This window comes from Emys orbicularis, chromosome 19 (assembly GCF_028017835.1).
Source record: "Emys orbicularis isolate rEmyOrb1 chromosome 19, rEmyOrb1.hap1, whole genome shotgun sequence".
NCBI classification, from domain to species: Eukaryota; Metazoa; Chordata; order Testudines; family Emydidae; genus Emys; species Emys orbicularis.
Genome location: NC_088701.1, coordinates 13574090 through 13595147, shown reverse-complemented (window position 1 = coordinate 13595147; position 21058 = coordinate 13574090). Strand labels below are relative to the sequence as shown.

At 57.8% G+C, this 21058-nt stretch overlaps 1 protein-coding gene across 1 annotated transcript in view; it reads left to right on the top strand.

The window, feature by feature from the left end:
• Window positions 1–19929, top strand: part of NCKAP1L (NCK associated protein 1 like) — a 90600-nt gene extending 70671 nt beyond the window's left edge. Inside the window, 5 exon segments of the mRNA XM_065419328.1 lie at window positions 5812–5905; window positions 7072–7188; window positions 8451–8560; window positions 15942–16031; window positions 18996–19929. Of these exon segments, the coding sequence (XP_065275400.1) occupies window positions 5812–5905; window positions 7072–7188; window positions 8451–8560; window positions 15942–16031; window positions 18996–19121 (537 nt within the window). The 3' untranslated portion in view covers window positions 19122–19929.
• Window positions 19930–21058: the final 1129 nt, after the last annotated feature.

Sequence of the window (21058 nt, the reverse complement as noted above, 5' to 3'; positions counted from 1 at the left end):
TTGGCATGGCAAACTTTGTTCCCACATTTGCTTGTTCACCAAGTCTGATCTCTCCACAGTCCTTGATTTAAGCCGAGCACTGGTTTGTTTGTGTTCTGTTGCAACATTCATTGTTATAAACACCTCGATCTAGTTTCCGTGGTTATTGTAACCAGGGCCGGCTCCAGGCACCAGCCGACCAAGCACGTGCTTGGGGCGGCACCTTGTAAGGGGCGGCCAACCTTGGGGTGGTGGGGGGCACTCGGGTTTTGTTTGTTTGTTTGTTTGTTTGTTTTGTTTCGGCGGGGCGGCGCTCGGGGGTATTTATTTATTTATTTATTTTGGTTCGGCCGGGCAGCGCTCAAGGTTTTTTTGTTGTTGTTTTTGTTTCGGCGGCGCAGCACTCGAGTCGGGGGGGTGTTTCGGCGGGGCGGCACGGCGTTTGGGGGGGTGTTTTGGCGGGGCGGGGCTCGGGGGGTTGTTTCGGCGGGGCTGGGCGGCGGGGCGCTCGGAGGGGTGTTTCGGCGGGGCGGGACGGCGCTCGGGGGGGTTGTTTTAGCGGGGCAGGGCGGCGCGGCGCTCAGGGGGGGTGTTTCGGCAGGGCGGGGCGGCGCTCGGGGGGGTGTTTCGGCAGGGTGGTGCAGTGCAGCGCTTGGGGGGGGTGTTTCGTTGGGGGGGTGTTTGTTTCGGCGGCACGGCGCTCGGGGGGTGTTTTGGCAGGGCGGCGCAGTGCAGCGCTCGGGGGGGGTGTTTCGGCGGGGGGGTTGTTACGGTGGGGCGGCGCTCTTTTTTTTTAACCCGGCCCTGATTGTAACATCTTATGAACTCATTGAGCTTAGGGTAACTTTGTAGGTGCAGTAATCGCAGCACCCCCCAGACAGTCAAGCACCGAGGACTGGGCAGTCAAACAGCCTCAGCGGAGCTGGTCCATTACAAAGCCACCAGCTGGAGCTGCCCAGCAGCCAACCCACTGCTCGCCCTCCAGACTGGAGGGAAGGAATGGGAACACTGCTAGTGGCAGGGGCTGCAAAGTGCCAAGGCAGTGCTCCGAGACCGTGCCGGGGGGAGAGCGGCGGCCACAGTGCAAGCGCTCAGCATCTTTAGATGCATTGCTGAGAGAGAGCCCCAGCCACGGGGTGCAGAGCTCCTGTGCCAGTGCTGAGCAGATCCCCAAGTTGTGCCCTGCTGCCTTGGTCAGCCCTGCCTACCCACAGAGAGCTCAGAGTGCTGACCAGCCAGGAGCTGCCCAGAGCAGGGTCCTGTGTGCCAATGGCCCGGGCAGGAGACCCCTCAGTGCAAAGGATGCTGTAGAAGACATTAGAAGAGAGGGGAACTGCTTGGAAAGAAGAATACAAGAGCCATGGTTCTGGAGTAGAAAAGCATGTATGGGCATCAACATCAGAACGAGGTGGCACTGGACAAAACTGAAACACGTTTAAACTGAGCCAGGCAATAGTCTTATATGTACTGCACGTTTAGCCTGTGGAACTCCCTGCCACAGGGTGTCAGTGAGCCCAAGAACTCAGCAGGGTTCCAGCAAGGAGCATGTATTTGTACGGATAGTGAGAACATGCCCCATTGCACAGAGCGGCCATGTAGGTGTGCAAGGGCTATCAGCCTCCCTGCATAAAACAACTACTAACAGGGTCTTGAAGGCATTGCCCTTATGACAGAGGTGGGCAAACTACGGCCCGCGGGCCGCATCCGGCCCGCCAGCCGTTTTAATCCTGCCCTTGAGCTCCCCCTGGGGAGTGAGGTCTGGGGCTTGCCCTGCTCCGGCACTCCAGCCAGGGAGCAGGGTTGGGGGCCGCTTCACGTGGCTCCCAGAAACAGCGGCATGGTCCCGCTCCGGCTCCTACGTTTAGGGTCAGCCATGGGGCTCCGCTCTGCACGCTGCCCCCACCCCAAGCGCCGCCCCCGCAGCTCCCATTGGCCGGGAACTGCAGCCAATGGGAGTTGCAGGGGCAGTGCCTGCAGACGGGGCAGCATGCAGAGCTGCCTGGCTGTGCTCTGCATAGGAGCCAGAGAGGGGACATGCCGCTGCTTCCGGGAGCCGCTTGAGATAAGCACCGCCCGGAGCCTGCACCCCTGAGCCTCTCTCCACACCCCAACCCCCTGCCCCAGCTTTGATCCCCCTCCCGCCCTCAGAACCCCTCAATTCCAGTCTGGAGCATCCTCCTGAACCCCAAACCCCTCATCCCCAGCCCCACGCCAGAGCTTCCACCCCAGCCGGAGCCTGCACCCCTTCCTGCACACAAACCCCCTGCCCCAGCCCTGATCCCCCTCCTGCCCTCCGAAGCCCTCGGTCCCAGCCCGGAGCACCCTCCTACACCCCAAAACCCTCATCCCCAGCCCTACCCCAGAGCCCACACCCCCCAGCTGGAGCCCTGATCCCCCACAACCCTCCCACTCTCCCAGCCCAGAGCCCCCTCCCGCACCCTGAACTCCTCATTTCTGGCCCCACCCCAGAGCCTGCACCCCCAACCAGAGCCCTCACCCCCTCCCACACCCCAACCCCAATTTTGTGAGCATTCATGGCCCGCCATACAATTTCTATTCCCAGATGTGGCCCTTGGGCCAAAAAGTTTGCCCACCCCTGCCCTATGAGCAGGTTATGCCCTGATCTCCCCCAGGGGTTCCCGCACTTTCTCCTGAAGCAGCTGGTGCCCCTGCTGGAGGCCCAGGTCTGATCCGCTCTGGCAGTCCCTGTAGGGAGCTATATCCTGGTGCTCTGTCCAGACCTGGGGCCAGCTCCTGAGCTCCTAATGTCACCATCTTTCCAGCCCCAAATCCCCTCTCTAGAGTCACAGAGCTTGGTGGCTGTTGGAGCAGCCAGCGCCCAGCCTGGCTCCCCGCTTGGGGCTGTGCATTTGATCACTCTGCTCCCCAGCCACAATCCCAAGAGCTTGGAGCTGCCTGTGAGGGGCGTTCAGGGCACTGTTGGGTCAGAGTGCCGGGGGGGGGGGGGGCGGCGCCATCCAGCGACAAACACAACTTGGGTTTAAGATGCTCGGTGCTAAGGCTCTTATCTCCCAGCCTCAGCCCTTACCCTCCTGAGGAGTAAAGGGTTCTCTCTGGGGCTCGGGGGGCAGCTAATTGTGACACTTGGGGGTTACCAGAGGTGTCCGAGGGGAATCACTAATCTGCTCAGTGGAGAAAGCCCTGTTTGCGCCCACGAGCAGAAATGGTCCCCAGCCACCAGCTGCTGGCAACATCTTGCTCTTTCCCTCCGCGGCTGGCAGCTGACACCCCACCTTGTTACACTTGAGTGCCCAATCCCTTGTCCTCCAGACACCCGCAGCGTACACTGGTCCGCTGCCTCCGTGGAAACAGGGCCCAGGGCGCAGGTCTCACCTCAGTTACTCTGTGTAGCACAAGGCACTTGGACGGAGGTCTAGTAAAAGCAAATGGAAGTTTCTTTAACAGATCTTGAGACAGATTCAGCCAAAAGCAAGTCCAAGGAGTTGGAAACAAGGTTACAGCTAAAAGAAAACATGGAATGTGATCCACAGCCAGTGCGTGTTAACGAGCGACGTCCTAATACGGGCTCTCTCCCCCTTGCGGCGCTCGTCCAGTCCAGAGAGCTGGGCTCCCTTACACGCCCGCTGGCAGAGTTTCTCCTGTGCAGTGGATAACACCTCGTGCCATTTTGTCTGCTCTCGTACAGTTACAGGCTCTTCCGATTGTCTCTCTGCCCAGAGCATTCTCCTGGGTTGGTTGGGTTTTGTAAATGCTGACGTCTTCACCTCGCGGAGCCAGTGAGCCAAGGGCTGTCTGCACGGGTGTCCAGTGCTCTCAGCGTGGATGGCGTTAGCTCTGAGACACCCCCTCATCTCAGGTGACAGGTTTCACTGCAGCAGCTTTGCAACCTAAGAGTCTACATTTTGCATCTCTCGCAAACTGTTTCCTGTACAAACATCTGGCCGTAGCCACGGCCCTCTGCTGGTTCCTAGCTTTTGGCAGAGACCACACACAACCCCCCTTGGGGAGATATTGAGCAGATGGTTGGACATCGGGGTGACATACCTGCCTGGCTCGCTCTGTGTCACACTGATGCTGTGACGGGGATGTGGCTTCTCTGACGCTGGACTTGATAGAGGTGGAGGAACGACCTGCTCGCTGATGCACCCCTCCCCCACAGTGGCCCTCACCTGTGATGAGACGCGCCTTCCCGCGGAGATCCCAGAGCCGTTTCACAGCAGCTTCTTCCAATGGCAGTCTGTGTAAATGCAACCATTGCTAGCTAGGCACGGTATTAGACCAGGCACATGTTCCCAGCTGGACACAGGGCACGGCGCGGTCAGACCAGGCACGGGTTCCCGGCTGGACTCAGGGCACGGCATGGTCAGGCTGGGCGCAGGCTCCCGGCTGGATACAGGGCATGGTGCGGTCAGACCAGGCACGGGTTCCCGGCTGGACACAGGGCACGGCGCGGTCAGACCAGGCACGGGTTCCCGGCTGGACACAGGGCACAGCATGGTCAGGCTGGGCGCAGGCTCCCGGCTGGATACAGGGCATGGTGTGGTCAGACCAGGCACGGGTTCCCGGCTGGACACAGGGCACGGCGCGGTCAGACCAGGCACATGCTCCCAGCTGGACACAGGGCACGGCGCGGTCAGACCAGGCACAGGTTCCCAGCTGGACACAGGGCACGGCGCGGTCAGGCAGGGCGCAGGCTCCCGGCTGGACACAGGGCACGGCGCGGTCAGACCAGGCACAGGTTCCTGGCTGGGCACAGGGCACGGCGTGGTCAGACCAGGCACGGGTTCCTGGCTGGACACAGGGCAGGGCGCGGTCAGGCCAGGCATGGGTTCCTGGCTGGACACAGGGCATGGCAAAGTCAGACCTGGGGCAGGCACCTGTCTCAAGTGCCTTATCTTTAGTCCACTCCTCGGGGTCTGCACGGCCGCTGCGAGGCATAATTCCCAGCTCAGGGACATCTACATGCGCTAGCTTTCTACGAGCTAGGGCACTAAGAATAGCAGTGTGGTGGCACAGGCGGTGCAATGGGGGACCTACACTCCTGTTTGAAACCCTAGGTCCATACTTGGGGGGCCAGCCCTTTGTGACTCGGCTGTCCAGCCAGCTGCACTGGTGTAAATCATGTCTAAACCAGGGGCTTGTAGCAGGGGCTAATATCAAGCCACTTCTGCCACAGTTTGGGTCCAGCAAAGAGTCCTGTGGCACCTTATAGACTATGAGCTTTCGTGGGTGAATACTCCGTATTCACCCACGAAAGCTCATTCTCCAATATGTCTGTTAGTCTATAAGGTGCCACAGGACTCTTTGCTGCTTTTACAGATCCAGACTAACCCAGCTACCCCTTTGATGGTTTGGGTCCAGTAATTCCCTGCTGTGCTGCGAGACATCCCAGAGCAGCGCTCTCAGCAGCTGGTCCCAGCTTGCTGCTCCTCTCCACTGTGCTCTGCATGTTTCCAGGGAGAAAGTCCCGACTGCTGCCCCAAAGCCTCCTGCAACAGGGTTTCTGATCCCCACCAGGCTCCATTTGCTTCACCCTCTGGTGCCTCACACATTCCAGTGTCCACGTCCCAGTGGGCTCTGGGCCCCCAGCTCCTCTGCATGGAAGGGAGACGCTCCCGGGGGAACAACAGGTCTGTCTGTGGTCCCTGCTGGCCTGTTGCAGGAGGCTGTGCCAATATGTGGCAGAAGTGGCTTGTTTCTCCCTGGCTGATAGCTGCCCATGGCCTGCTGACCAGCTGCCGTGTTTTCCCCATAAACATGCAGCTGTTTCATTACATGGAGTGGAAGCGAGGGAGCCTGGGAGTTCTCCAGCCTTGCTGACACCCTCCCTTCTCCTGGCCTTTCCCCCAGGTCACCTTGAGCATCTTCGAGCTGGCCACGGCTGCCGGGATCCCATGCGACATTGACCCAGCACTGGTGACTGCACTTTCCAACCTGAAGACAGGTAAGAGCCAGGCTGGGAGCTGCCAGGCTAGGTCACAGCAGGGTCCCTCTAGCCCAGTCTCCCAGCGCTGACACTGCGCTGGGTTCTGGCTGCACTCGCGCATTCAGTCATGTTTTAACATGTGATTGTGAATCATGACACACGCTTCTGTCCCAGCTCACACACACGTATGCTAGAGACGTTTGTGTCTGGAACAATACTCAGCTCCCACAAGGGAGGGGCTCTGGAGGGGGTAGGCCCTGTCTACACTAGAAAGTGGTAGCGCTTTAACTATCCCAGTCTAGTCAAAGCAGTACATCCCCTCCCAGCATGAATGCAGTTATTCCAGTTTAAAGGGGCTTTATGCCAGTACAGTTATTCCCCCCAGGGCTGGTGCCAGTGTGACTATATCAATACAATATCACCCCCCACACCTGACAGACCCAAAACAGGACATCTTTCCAGTGAGACCAGGTCTTAGTTAGCCAAGTGCTTTGAAGATACAAGTGCTAAGGTGACCTTGATCAAGTCACTGCCCCGCTCTGTGCCTGGGTTTCCCCTCTGTAAAATGGGAATGATGATAGTGACCTTTGGGTTCTCTTCATTAAGAGCTTGTTATTAGCGGAAGCCCATAATAAGGGGGAATTGCCTTACCCTGAAGCATCTGTCGCTGGAGGCAGAACCCGTCGCTAGCTCTGCAGTAGCTGCCTCCATGAGCAATGAGCGAAGCCAATAAAGATTTGGGCAGGGATGACAAATACACCTTAATAACACACGTAGCATTGTCACAGGTGCTGCAGCTGATCCAGGGATGTTCCAGGGACACAGCCGGGATCCCCGTAGCTCTGGTCCCCCGGCTGTCTGCACGTCGCCCACCAGCCTGGGACACCCAAGGGAATTCTCCCTTCCCCCACCACTTTGGTAGTTTTTTCCATGGTGCACATGCAGCTTCAAGCGAATCTGAGCAGTGTCAGTTCTGTTCAGCAAAACTCAAAGCTCTGGAGCAGCAGGGACCTGGCTCCATCTATCAGATAATTTACTGGCCTGTCACAGCCGCTGGGTGATTTTATATATATATATATTTGTAAGTCTGTCGAGTAGCCAAGCCGGAGAGAAGAACGGAGAGCGTAAACCGAGCTTATTACTGAAATCTCTGGTTGTACATCTTCTCTCTCTCTGCCTGATAGACAGTTCGTCCCCTGAGGAGGAGTACAAGTCAGCCTGTCTGCTGCTGGTCTTCGTGGCTGTATCTCTGCCGCTCCTCGCCTCCGACCCCTTCTCCGTGTACAGCATCGAGCTGGACGGTAAGAGGCCGGGACGGGCTGTTTTCCAAACGCCGGAATCTATTCACCCGCCACACATGCCGATAAATGGCCCAGTGGCGCTGTCTGCGCTTTTGCAGTCACTGCTCCATGACTAGATCCCCATCCACGCCTGCCCAGGTGTCCCAGGCCACCACACTGCTTTCCTGGGGGAATGGCCCCGGGGCTGGGGGGAATGCTCAGGCTGCAGGGCAGTTTGTGGAAGTTCTTGTTACAAAACACACACTCCCAGGAAATGGGCCCTTGTTTCACGTGTTGTTCCGCACTCCAACCCCAACCTGCACTAGTGGAAAGGCTCAGTGAGGTTCCGGAGCTGTGGAACATGGGCCTGGCTCACATTTCAAGGGAACCTGCCCCAGCTGACATGTTTAATTATTTCCATAATTCATTTGTCAAGAAACGAACAAAGAAAAATGCCCAAGTCTCCCTGCTGGGACAGGGCTGCTCGCACAGGTCACATCAGTGACAAGCAGGGGAGTTTGCAGCATTAGGCCCTGACCCCGCCCCAGGAACACAGGAATGGAAGGACTCTCGTGTCCCAACCCCTGCTATTGCCAGCAGCCCCGTCAGAGCATCCCCTTCCTAAACAGCTCAAGCTCCATCTTCCAACTCACGAGGCTTCTTGCCTATGGGGGGGCTGTTCCTGAACCTCCCTCCTCTGACGGTTAGAACCTGCTTCTCATTTCCAGCCTCCGTTTATCCCTGGCCAGGGGTTCCTGTGCCAGCCTTGTCCTTTGGCTTCAATAGCTCTCCCCCCTCCCTGGCATTTCCCCCTGAAGGGTTTGCAGAGAGCGGCCCCCTCCCTCTCCGCCTCACTTGCTAGGCCGAGCCAGTCTCCTCTGCAAGATCAGCTTGCCATCCCTGGCCATCCTAGCAGCCCTTCTCTGCGCCTCGTTCCCATCAACGAGGGTGGCCACAGCTGCACCCGGTATTCCGGAGGCGGTCTCCCCAGCGCTGTGCCGATGGCATTAATACTTCCCTAGCTCTGCTGCCAATACCTCCTCAGACCGTAAGCGCTGGAGTCACCCCAGTGACTTCAGTGGGGCTGAGATGCACGTGTGTAAGTGCTCCCAGGATCGGGCCCTTAGAGGCAGGGGTGGTGTCTTTGTAGCAGTGCGGCACCCGGCACGCTGTTGATCATGCAGGGCACTGGGGGTGCTGTAAGGAGACAAGCACAGCCTCCCTGCCCAGCCGCAGCTCAGTGCGCTGTGGGTGCCAAGCCCCCTGTCTCCTTCTGCCCGCAGGTTACAGCAACAATATCCACTGCCTGGCCAAAGCCATCATCCACGTGGCTGCCGCGCTCTTCACCATCCACAGCAAGAACATCGAGACGCACCTCAAGGAGTTCCTGCTGGTGAGAGGCTGCGGGCGGGTCTCATTCCATGCAGCGGGCTTGTGCGCCAGGTGTACTGCCCCCGAGGGCATGCTGGAGTACTGCGCCCTAGAGCATCCTGGGAGTACTGCCCCCGAGGGCATGCTGGGAGTACTGCGCCCTAGAGCATGCTGGGAGTACTGCCCCCGAGGGCATGCTGGAGTACTGTGCCCTAGAGCATCCTGGGAGTACTGCGCCTGAAGGCATGCTGGAGTACTGCGCCTGAGGGCATGCTGGAGTACTGCGCCCTAGAGCATCCTGGGAGTACTGTGCTTGAGGGCATGCTGGGAGTACTGTGCCCTAGAGCATCCTGGGAGTACTGCGCCCTAGAGCATCCTGGGAGTACTGCGCCTGAGGGCATGCTGGAGTACTGTGCCGTAGAGCATCCTGGGAGTACTGTGCTTGAGGGCATGCTGGGAGTACTGTGCCCTAGAGCATCCTGGGAGTACTGCATCTGAGGGCATGCTGGGAGTACTGCGCCCTAGAGCATGCTGGGAGTACTGCCCCCGAGGGCATGCTGGGAGTACTGCGCCCAAGGGCATGCTGGGAGTACTGCCCCTGAGGATGTATTGGGAGTACTGCGCCCAAGGGTGAACTGAATGGTTCTCTCCAGCTGAACTGGTGCTCGCAGGATGTGGGTTATGATGTGCTCAGTAAATTCAGAGCTGCCTCTCGCTGCTAGGTGGGCTGTGCCTGAAACTGTCTGTTTATCCTCCAAATGGTCCAGCCCAGGCACATGGGAATGTCTAAGATCACCATATCTGGGGCCGGGAAGGAATTTCCCCTCAGGTCAGATTGGCAGAGGCTGTGGGGGGTTTCGTCTTCCTCTGCAGCATGGGGCACGGGTCACTTGCAGGTGTAAACTAGTGTAAATGGTGGATTCTCTGTAACTTGAAGGCTTTACATCCTGATTTGAGGATGTCAGTAACTCAGCCAGAGGTTCCGGGTCTATTCCAGGAGTCGGGGGTGAGGTTCTGAGGCCTGCAATGTGCAGGAGGTCAGACTAGATGATCATGATGGTCCTTTCTGGCCTTAAAGTCTATAAGTCTCCTTGTGACAGCCTGTCAGTGAACCAAGGAGTTTGAAGTACGTTTGAGCCTGGTGCCGTCTCTCTGAGCTTCCAAGACACAGGAGGGCCCAATCTCGCTGCAGCTAAACTCTCAGTGACGTCAGCACCAATCTGCCAGGTCCAGGCATCAGCTCAGCTTCTGCGTCACAGAGTCAGTGTTAGGTCAGAAAGGAGCCTATGTAGTCTGAGCTCCTGCCTAGCCCAGGCCTTGGCACTGCCTGGGGCTAATTCCTGGTTGAGCCGGAGCAAGGTTTATGGCCCAGCGCATGGACCAGTCCAGTCACTCTGGCGGGGGAAGGGACTCTTCTGGGCAGTGCAAAGTGGTTGGTGGCTTCATTTAAAATCCAGGCGGATGGTTCTCAAATGAGTCCAGCTGGGCTGGCTGGGCAGCCAGTTCCCCCCCTGAACAAACAGGCTGCGGACTGAACACGGGGTAAAGGCTGGCTGGAGGCTCTGGCACAGACTGGTGGGTAAGGGCCTAGGGTAGGATTTGGGAAGAGCTGTGTTCTAATCCTGGCTCTGCTACTGACCTGATGTGTGACCTTGAACAAGTCACTTCACCTGCCTCTGTCCCACTGTGCCCCCTCCCCTGTGTCTGTGTTCTCCACTGTAAGGTCTTTGGGGAGGGGCTGTCTCCCAGTGTTTACCTGTCCAACCCTGCCCTTTGGGTCTCTAGGCGCTGCTGTACTATCACAGAAGCTAATTAACCATGGCCCAGGGGAGGGTAGCAGGGAGCTGCTGCTGCCGAGTCTGTCAATAAACAGTGATTCCTTCCCCAGGGAGTTCTTGTTTGATCTCTTCAGAGGCATTTAAATTCCTTTCGAGGAAAGAGAAACAAGCGAGAGCCTTTGAAGAGCAATAAAATGGCATATTGGATAAGATTGCAATTTACTCCTATCTGCACAGCTCAATCTTGGCAGGGCTTTGCCTGCCCATCTGTTAAGCTGGGGGAATTTAGCGAGGGACAAGCCACTGCCTGGTTCCCAGTGCCTCCCGGTTCTTTTCTCTCCGAGTGTTTCAGGCTTTCCATGCTTTTGAGCCCTTGCTACATGCAATTCTGGAGTCCCAAGGCCAGACACGAGGGAAAATCAATCCTGTGCCATTCTCCCTGGCGCGCGGTGAGTGATTGACGGAGGAATTGGGGGATTGGAAAAGGCTTGTGCGTCAGACTTATTTTTGGCCTGTGGGAAAACAGCCAGCTAGGGAGTGAACCTGATTCATTGTTGATTAGAAACGTCAGAGATCGCAAAACGAGCCAGTGGCGTCCTTTCTGTGGACTTTCACCTGCAGCCACAAACCCTGGCGAGAGCTCAGGGATCAGCTGCTGGTTTGGTCTGGCCTAGGATGGTAGTAACCAAAAGCTGGCATCTTCTGATGGCCCACAATGTGTAACGAGTTGTTAGTTCTCAGTTCACTTCCTACTGAAGAAGCATCACAGGGTAACAGACTTGTAAATTGTGCATCGGGCTAGCTTAGTCATTGCTGTAACATCTGGGCATCTCCCAATCTTTAATGTATTGATCCCCACACACCCCGTGGGGGCAGGGCAGGGCAGGGCTAGCATCCCCATCATACAGCTAGGGAACTGAGGCACAGAGAGACTAAGGAGATGTCGACACTGTTATTAAATGCCTGCGTGCCTGGCCTGTGTCAGCTGACTCGGGCTCAGGGTCTGGGGCTGTTGAACTGTGGTGTAGATATTCAGGCTCATGCTTGAGCACAGGCTCTGGGACCCACCCCGCTTGACACCACAGTTAAACAACCTCGTAGCCCGCGTCAGCTGACACAGGCCAGCTGTGGGTGTTTAACTGCAGTGTGGACATATCTCAAGTATCAGAGTCATGCAGGAAGTCTGGCAGAGCAGGGAACTGAAACTGCATTTCTCCTAGTGTTTCCCTGGTCCACCTAGAGGATAACAGACTACTACTGTTGCCAGCTAATAATACCTCAGTCTCAATCCTTCCTAGCTCTCCGAAGTGCCTTACAAAGGAGGGCAGTATCACAGTCTCCATTTTACAGGTGGGAATCCAAGGCAGAGAGTTTTGCCCAAGGTCACCCAGTAGGGTGATCATATTTCCCTATGCTGAATATGGGACACCTGGTAAAATTACTCCTATTCAAGCGAGTTCAGCTGCAATCAATCAGAACTATGCAGTACAAACGTTCAAATTAACATCAAGTTGACTGAGCCCCTGTTAAAAAGAAATACTGCGCAGTTGGATTCTTTTTATTTACCTTCTTATCTTTCAGGCTTTAGGGTTCACACAGGGAGAGGTGACACACACACACACACACACACTCCCACACACCTTTCTCACATGGGAGGGGCATCTTCCCAAGGCAATACGTGGGGCAGGGGGATGCAGGGTCACATGCCCCTTTCCCCCCCAGATTTCTGCCAGGGTTCGCAGCAGAATGTGGCCAGCAGCAGCCTTTCGGCCCTGTGCGGGAGGGAAGGGATGGGAGCTGCTCCCAGATGCGGTGTGTGTGTGCTTAGCTGAGGGGCGGAGAGGCTTCCCCGTGCCAGCGCTGTGCGGGGCTTTGGCACATGCAGGGCTCCGCTTCTCCTGGTCAGCGCCCTGGGCCGGAGGGTCTTGGGCTTTCCCAGGATGCCAGCCCAGCCAGAGGCAGTGCGGGAAGGAAGGAGCCTGCTGGCCAGGCTGCTGGTGAGCTGTGCACTCTGACCAGGGGCTGGTTCTCCGCACAGCGGGGGAAGCGAGACGGCCCTGTGGGGGGGAGATTATGCAGGAACAGCAGGGCTGGACGGAGGTGGGGGGGGGGCAAGGGGCAAAGCAGGGAGAGGACAGCGAAAGGGGGCACATGTAAAGGGCCGATGGGTGGGCAGCAGAGGTGACACGTAACCGGCTGGCGCTTGCCCGCACTCACCAGCCACTGCAGCTCACAGTGCGCGGCCAGTGCCAGCCAAAAACAAGACAGGGGACGGGGCCCTGCTGGCTGAGAGCCGGCACACAGCGGGGACTGCGCTGACAGACCAGCAGGGGAAGCAGCCAACCCTGCGTGCTGCAGCTTTGCCCTGCCACCAGCCTTGCACCTCACCCCCTCCATCATCGGCCACTGGACTCCCCACTCACCGCTGGTGGGCAGGTGGCTGGCGAGCAGGGTTCTGGCCAGCAGCAGGACCTGCCAGTACTGATGTGGGGAAGAGGGGGAGACAGAAGATACAGGACAATTTGCCCATTTTTAAGAAGAAGTCAGAACACCTGCAGGAGGGCTTAAATATGGGACTGTCCCTTTAAAAACAGGATGTCTGGTCACCCTATAACCCAGCAGGAAGCCAGGACTTCAGGCCTAGTCTCCTGGGTCCTAGTGCAGTGCTGTATCCACAAGGCCGGGTTCTCAAACTTCATTGCCCCGTGACCCCCTTCTGACAACAAACATCACTACACGACCCCAGGCTGGGGGCCTGTAACCTGAGCCCACCCGAGCCCCGCTGTATTCCAAAGCGTGGTGGGGCCAAAACTGAAGCCCAAAGGCTTCTGCCCCAGGCTGGGGGCCTGTAACCTGAGCCCCGCCATCCAGGGATGATGCTCTTGGGCTTGGGTTTTGGCCCCAGCAAGTCCAGCAAGCAGCCCTGGTGACCCCATTCAAACGGGGCCCCAACCTACTTTGAGGTCCTGACCCACAGTTTGAGAACTGTTGCACTAGGTTAAGGGTCTGGCAGGCCCGAGCCACTGAGTGACTGGCATGGCTCGGGGGGCTGGTTACTCAGGCCTGCTCCTGATCTCACTTGCACTGGTGTATCTCCATTTACTGCAATGGAGCTGCTTCTAACTGACCTGGGTGCGTGTGAGATCAGATATGTTGGTGTATTCTCGTGTGGCAGGGGGCAGACCCCAGCATCAATGTGCAATTTCTGCGGGGAGGAAATCCAGGCACTTTGCAAAGCCAAGACACCTGTGGAGGAGCTGAGGCCGCTCCTTGAAGAGCCTCACAGCTGGCTGGTAGTGAGAGCATGCCAGGGGCAGGCAGCGCTGAGCTCTCAGCTGCGGGGGTCTTGTTTGCCAGGGCAGCTGAAAGCAAACCATCTGTGCTCTGCATGCCCGTTCGCTGCCTGCTGCTGCACCCTCATCGGCCAGCACAGAGATCTGGAGACAGATGCAGGGCATGGGATGTGTCTGGGCATCTGCAGAGATAAATAATGCTAAGGACAGGTGCCAAGCCCAGGTTGCCCTTCACAGGGGGCATGAAGAATCACAGAGCCTGTTAGATCATCAGCGCTGTCCCCCTGGGCAGTGCACAGCCCACTGCAGCTGGGAATGTTTCAGCGATGGGGGTTCCATCATGCCCCGTGGCTTGGGGCCAGTGGTCAGGCGACTCACTAGGGGGCGCTGTTCTCAGCTACCCCAGCATCCCGGCATGGAGCAGAGGGGCGCTTGCTCGTGGAGATGGGTCTGTCAGTCTGTCTGTTTAGGCCTGTTCTACACTTAAAAGTTAGGTTGATGTAGCTGTAGCGCTCAGGAGTGTGTGACCGACCCCCCAATGGAGATGCAGCCAGGTCGAGGGAAGAATGTTTCCATCAAGCCAGCTAGCTGTAAGGGGGCTCCTAGCGCAATGGAAAAACCCCTTCTCTTGCTGTAGGAAGTGTTGACAATACGCCACTACAGCAGCTTGGCTACAGCACCGTTGTAGTGCCGGTAGTGTAGACATGGGCTCAGACTGTAATCTCCTCCTGCTTCAGGGCAAACTCCATGCACTGGCTGAGCGGGGTCAGGAAGGTTATTCCACCATTGCTCACTACGGGGGCTGCTACACCTTGCTCTGAAGCAGCGGGTGCCCCTGTGCTAGGGGGACCCTGCTCTGATCAAGCGTGGCAAGCCCCATGCACCTGTGTTTCCTTCAGTGCCCAGCACATGGCAGCACTAACCTCGCAGCTCCCAGGCTGTCGCAGGGGGCTGAGCTGGGAGGGGGTCCAGGCCTCTGGAAGAAGCAATTCTGACAGTGTGTGAGTGGCAGAGAGGGGCCGAGGAGGCCGGATCATGGCTTGCCCCCCCAATCCACGGCTGGCTGGGATCGGGGGGACGTTGTATCCCGCACGTGGACTGGCGAGGCGGGTGGAAGTGGAGGTGTGAGTCTTTCACCTGGGTGTGTGTCAACATCCCCCGAGTCTGGGAGCCTCTGGCTGCTCCGCTCTTTGGGCCCTGCATGGGGGGCTGACCCCGTTCTGAGATTCAGCTCATGGGATTGGACAGGTGGGGAGGGACTGTCAAAAGTGCTGAGCACCCAGCAGCTCCTCCTGAGAACAATGGAGAATTCCCCCTCCCCCTGCTGCAAACAATGGAGAATCCCCCTCCCCCGCACTAAGAACAATGGAGAATCCACTTCCCTGCACAGAGAACAATGGAAAATCTCCTCCCTCATTGAGAACAATGGAGAATTCCCCTCCCCCCTGCACTGAGAACAATGGAAAATCCTTCTCCCCCTGCTGTGACTAATGGAGAACCACCTCCCCTCACTGCAAACAGTGATGAGTCCCCCTCCCCCCCACTGAGAACAATGGAGAATCCCCCTCCTCTGCTGAGAATGAATCTCTCCCATTAGGAACAGTGGAGAACCCCTCCCCTGAACAATGGGAGCTGAGCCCTTTTGCAGATCTGGCAAAAGGGCTCACTGTTGGCAGCAGGCCAGGTGCCCCAGGAGCATTTTCACCTTGCTCCTCCCGCCCAGCTGAGGCTGGTGTCAGAGACAGGCTCCGAGCCCAGTCGTCTCTTTGGTCCCATTGATCCTGGTGCAGGCAAGTCACGGATTTGCTCTGTCGCGAGCTCCCTGACGTTCCAGTTCCGAGCCCCAAAAAGGCCTGGCGCCAGCTCCCTGCAGCTCGGAGCTGCCCCAGCTGGTCCCCAACCCAGGGGCCAGGAAAGGGGGCGGGTGAAGAGCCGCCTCCCTGCGCCTGGTGAGTCTCTACTTCAGTCAGGAACGCTTTCCCCGTCTCCAGGCTCGGTGCCGAGCTGGGGCTGGAATAGGAGCCGCTAGGACCCCTGCTCGGGGCAGGCCTCTGCCCTGCCCCATCCCCAGGCACTGGAGAAGCCAACAGGTCTTAATCCTTAGAGCCAGTTTTCATTACTGAGACGTGTTTAGCAAAGTTCAGCCCCTCAGGGGCCCTAGGCGCCCTTCACCGCAGACACTCAGCCCCATTCACCCCAGCCGCCCTCCTCCCCACGGCACAGAGGCATTGTCCCAGGGGCCTCTGTGGGTTTGCTTCCCTCATTAACTGGAGGCCCTGCTGAGGCACCATAGGCAGAGCCCGAGAGCTCATCTCTCCCTCCCTCCTCACAGCTGGCGTCCGTGAGCCTCCTGCAGCTGGGACAAGAGACCGACAAGCTTCGCTCCAAGAACCGGGAATCCATCTCCCTGCTGATGCACCTGGTGAGGCTCCTGCGCGCTGGGGCGGGCGCTGGGGGCGGGCGCTGGACAGATCCTCCTGGCAGACACTCGGGCTAAGAGACCCCCGCCGCGCACTCTGGGCCTGGTGCTGTGGAGCCTGGCTAGGATTTGGGTGGCCCGGTGCTGAGCTGCTCCCAGACTGGAGGTGAGGCTGGGCTCCCACAGAGCTTCCAGCCGCACCTGCCTCCTCCCCCGCTCTCATTCCCAGGGCAGGGGATAAAAGCAGTCAGCAGAGCAGAGACAGGCTCCCTTCCCAGGCCCTGCCAGCCTTGGGGTAGGTTTCAGGCTGTCCCCCTGCAGCCTGGGTTTTCCAGCGGCTCCAGTGCTGCTGGGGTCAGAGCAGGGCGAGCTGCTTCAGGCCGGTTCTCACACCCAGCCCCAGTGATGGGCCATTGCTGTCCCCTCCTGGGGGCCGAGCCGCTGTCTCTGGGGCGAGAGCATGGCCCCACAGAGGGACAGAGCCCCTGTCTCTTTGCTCCCCCAGCCCCCTGTGTAGGCGAGCGCTCCGGCACTCAGTGGGGGTCGAACCCCCAGCACCACACACAAGCCCCTGCCACTGTACAAGGAAAGCTGCTGTAGTCCCTGGGGCCAGCACTAGTGGGCACTGTACCCACGCCCCTCTGTCAGTGCGTTCCACAGTCACCCTGCCAGGCCGGGGCTTCCCTGAGCATTTGGAGAGGAGGTGGTAGGCAGGCTGCGTCTAGGGCAGAGCCCAGCAAATGGCTCATACAGCTACTGCCTCTTGCCCCTGCACTGCCAGGCCTGTGGTGTGTGCACTCGCCACTGGCCCCTGGTGGATGGTTTTGGAACTGCGGGTACCGTTGGCCCTTACTTGGATTTACCCTCAGTGAGGATGCTGAGCTGCTGTCAGGGGGTCCGGGCTTCAGTCCCTGCCAGTTTTGATCACCAGGTCCAGCCTCTGCTTCAGTGGGCTGAGATCACAGCACGCACCCAGCCTCCCCTGCCCCCCACTCCCTAGCTGCTCTCCATCGGGGAGAGACCCCTCTGTGCCTGTTTAATGCATCTGTCATTCCCCTGTCATGTGTGGGGCAGAGGGTGCCGGTGAGAGGGGGGTCTCTGAGAAGGCAGCTGCCACCCCTGGAGCTGCCCTATTGGCACCAGACTCTGTACCCCCTTGCGCCAGCCAGTCCCAGCCCCCGTGCAGACTGGGCAGCCAGCTATCTGTCTCCATTAGCACTGGAAGGATATTGATTCCTGCCCTGATGGGAGGAGACGGCTGTGTCTGAGGAAGGCGAGGGCTCCCCCATCCGCTGCCTGTGATTGGTATTCGGGGAGCAGGGGTGTTGGCAGCAAAGCAATTTAAATGCAAATGTTTCAATCTAGAGCGTGTGAATGAGGCTGCCTGGGCTCATTGTCCCCATCTGGGGAGAGCGCTGCTGAGCCCAGCGCATGGGCTCTGTGCCTAGCTCGGCTCCTGAGCCAGACTCATGGGCCTATGGCACCTAGGCGGGCACGCACAGAGCCTGGCAGCAGGGCTGCCGCCGGGTGAGAGGGAAATTCCACAGCCGGGTTAGGGGATGCTGGATTCTGTGGCTGCTGCAGGCCACGTCCACTCTGAGTCCCCACCGGCTGGCTGCGGGGGATGGGCCGCCCCATGCAGCATTGCCTGGGGAGCAGGGACAGCAGAGTGGGCACAGGCCCTGGACTCATCCCTGGCCTGGGGTGCTGGAACGAGAGGTGCTGGGGAACCAATACAAATTGTTCTTACACCCCTGTCCCTGGCTCCTTTGTCTGGTGAATGGAGGGTGCTGGGCCTGTCTCCCCTGACCCACATGCGCTAGATACAGAAGGAAACCCACTGGCCCCCCTCCCCTCCCGCAACGCTGGCGTCAGAGGCACCCCTCACCCAGCCTCTCCCTGCTGGGGAGATGTTCTGCCCCCGGCTCGATGCCCCGCCACCATCCCCCAGCCACGGGCGATGGTTAGGTGTGCTGTGAGGGAAGGGGCAGCTGCCAGTTATGATCCCAGGCCCACCTCCCAGTCTGCCCACCCTGCTCCGCTAGGGCTTTCACGGAAGGAAGCCCCATCCAAGGAGCAGCCTAGGCCCTTTTGAATGCTAACGCTGTGCTTCAGAGTAGCAGCCGTGTTAGTCTGTATCCGCAAAAATAACAGGAGTACTTGTGGCACCTTAGAGACTAACAAATTTATTAGAGCATAAGCTTTCGTGGGCTACAACCCACTTCTTCTGGAGACATGGCCCAGCTTTCCCCTGAGTCCAGCCATCACAGCCTCCTCCCCGCCCCTCATTCCCCAGAGGCAGCATTGTTCTCTTTCTTTCTGAAGCACTTTTACTCCAGGGCCAGTGTGAATTTCTGCCATAGCTGGAGCCTTAACATCTGCAGAGCAAAGGGGAGGGCAAGACACTCAGTTATGGACAGCGGCCTCCCCTACCTAGCTGTTCCATGCAAAGGGTGCCAGGACTCCTGGGTTCTATCCCCTGCACTGCCATTGCCTTGTTCCCTGACTTCAGGGAAGTCACCGCTCCCCTCTCTAGCCCGTTGCCCTGCAGGGTCACAGATTAATGAATTATCCCTTCTTCACTCCTGTAGGTCACCCCCTAGTACAGATGGGGAAACTGAGGCACAGAGCAGCGATGAGTTCCCCAGGGAGACAGGGGAGAACCCAGGTCTGCTGAGTCCCCAGGCAGTCCCTTAGCCACCAGCCCAGCCTTTCCCCCTGACATTCCCTGCAGCTGGTCCTTTATTGCTGGCTTGCAAGGATGCCCAGTCCCTCAGGTCTACATGCCCAGCCACATGGCTCTCTCTAGGGCAATTGCTGTTATTGCTGCCAATCCCGCTGCTGGCCACCCTGTGAAATACCCAGAGGTCTCCAGAAGGCCTGGGATTCCCCTGCTCTGTGGGGCCACACACTGGGACATGCGGTGGGGATGGGCCCTGATGCTGCTCTTCTGCGTGTCTCTTTCAGATTGTGGAGGAGTCGTCCTTCCTGACGGTCGACATGCTGGAGACCTGCTTCCCCTACGTGCTGCTCCGCAATGCCTACCGCGAGGTGCACAAGGCATTCCTGCTGAGCAAACTCCCTGCCCACTGACAGCTGCAGCCTGGGCTCCCAGCCTCCCTTCGCCCACCCCTTCCCTGACGCATTGCAAATGAGCACACCTTCCAGGTCGCAGAGCGGGCTCCCATATTGCCATAGGGCCTAAGGGCTGTACATATTTGCATACCCATGTGTGACACTGGCAGAGCAGGTGCCAGCTCATGCCAGAGCTCCAGGCCAATTCCCTTGTGTATCAGTGTAGATCAAAGTGATTGTTCAATGTATAAGAGTGTAGCTGGGGTTCAAACTTCATGAAAACTAGTGGGATGTTTCTTGTATTGTTTTCACGTCTCTGTATCCCATTGTAATGGAGTAGCAAACATTTATGTTGTGTGTTCCCCTGTAACTAAATAACCCAGCAAACAAGCCATCAAACGCGAAAGAAGCCTTGTGCAATGCTAATAAAAAACTTTAACAGAAAAGTGCTAATTTCAAACCAAGTGGTCATTGTGTGTGATGCTCAGAGGCCAAAGCCTCCAAATGCATTCCTCACTCACTGTCGTCAGAGGAAAAGCCCTCATGCGTTGTGACCCTGACAGCTTGTTTTCTGTGAGAAGCTGGAAGTCTGGATTCAAGGAAAGATCTCTCATCTCTGGACTGTTTGGACTCTGACAGGGAAGTGTAGCAGCTGCAAAGCAGCAATCCCCAGAGACAATCTGGGTACCCCGAAAAGACTTTTGGGAACCTGGAAGTTTATTCCATCACTGCCACCTTTTGGCATTACAAGCTGTGACTCACCTGTGCGTGTAGATCACCTGCTTTAACATCTCGGTAGCTCTCATTTCCTTTTCTTAGCTAATAAATCTTTAGTTTACTATGGAATTGGCTGCCAGCCTTGTCTTTCTTGTAAGATCTAGAGTACGATCTGGGGTAAGTGACAGACGGTCTCTTGGGACTGGGAGCAACCTAAATGTGATGTGGTTTTTAGTGTAAGTAACCATCTTATCACAAAGTCCAGTTTGTTTGAGCAGCAAGACAGACTGGAGAGTCTGAGGGGATGGTCTGTGACTCCATGGTAAGGCTGGTACAGCGATCCAGGAGGTCACATTTGTTACTGTCTGGCTTGGTGAAATCTAATTACAGAACATACCACCAGCTTGGGGTATCTGCCCTGCTTCTGACAGTCTGCCCTGACTCGGCACTCCCGGTTGTGAGCTGCTCCAGGCAGCATGACAACATGCATCCCTTTTCCAAAGGGAGGTAGCATGGTGGAGTGGTTAGAGCCAGAGGCTGGGAGTCAGGACTCCTGGGTTCTACCCCCAGCCCTGGCAGGGGAGTGTGGTCTAATGTGTTTGAACAGGAGATTGGGAGTCAGGACTCCTGGGTTCTACCCCCAGCTCTGGGAGGGGAGTGCAGTCTAGTGGGTTGGAACACAGGCGCGGGAAGCAGGACTCCTGTGTTCTATTTGTGGCCCTGCTGCAGACTTGAGTTAGTCCCAGCCCCTCTCTGAGCCTGTTTGCCCATCCCTATAAGGGAGACGATGATACTGACCCACCTACTAGCTAACTGCCCTTCCCAGCTGTTCTGTCTCCCTTGCTGGAAACTGCTCCTCAGCTGAGCTTGCCAGCAATGAAAGCGAAGCCCCACGGCCTGCGCAGAGAGATGGGATGGCGCTGGCCCCTCTCCTCTGGGATGAGCTATGACTTGGGCGGGTCCCATGGAGCCGCGGCCAAGGTGCAGACTCCTTCGCTTTGTGGCTTTGTGCCTTGCCAGGCGCAGGCCCTGCGGAGATGGGCCTGGTCCCAGAGCCAGGGCTGCCAGGCCACAGCCATTTCAGGGGGTTATTTAAAAGGAAGGATTTTGATTTATTAAAAAGTCTCCACCTTGGAATTCTCTGCCAGACTGAGGGTGTGTGGGGAGCCCAGCGCTCGGGGGGCCAGGATTCCCCCCAGGGCAGCCCCGCTCCACACCTTTCCTCCCACTGATGCCCC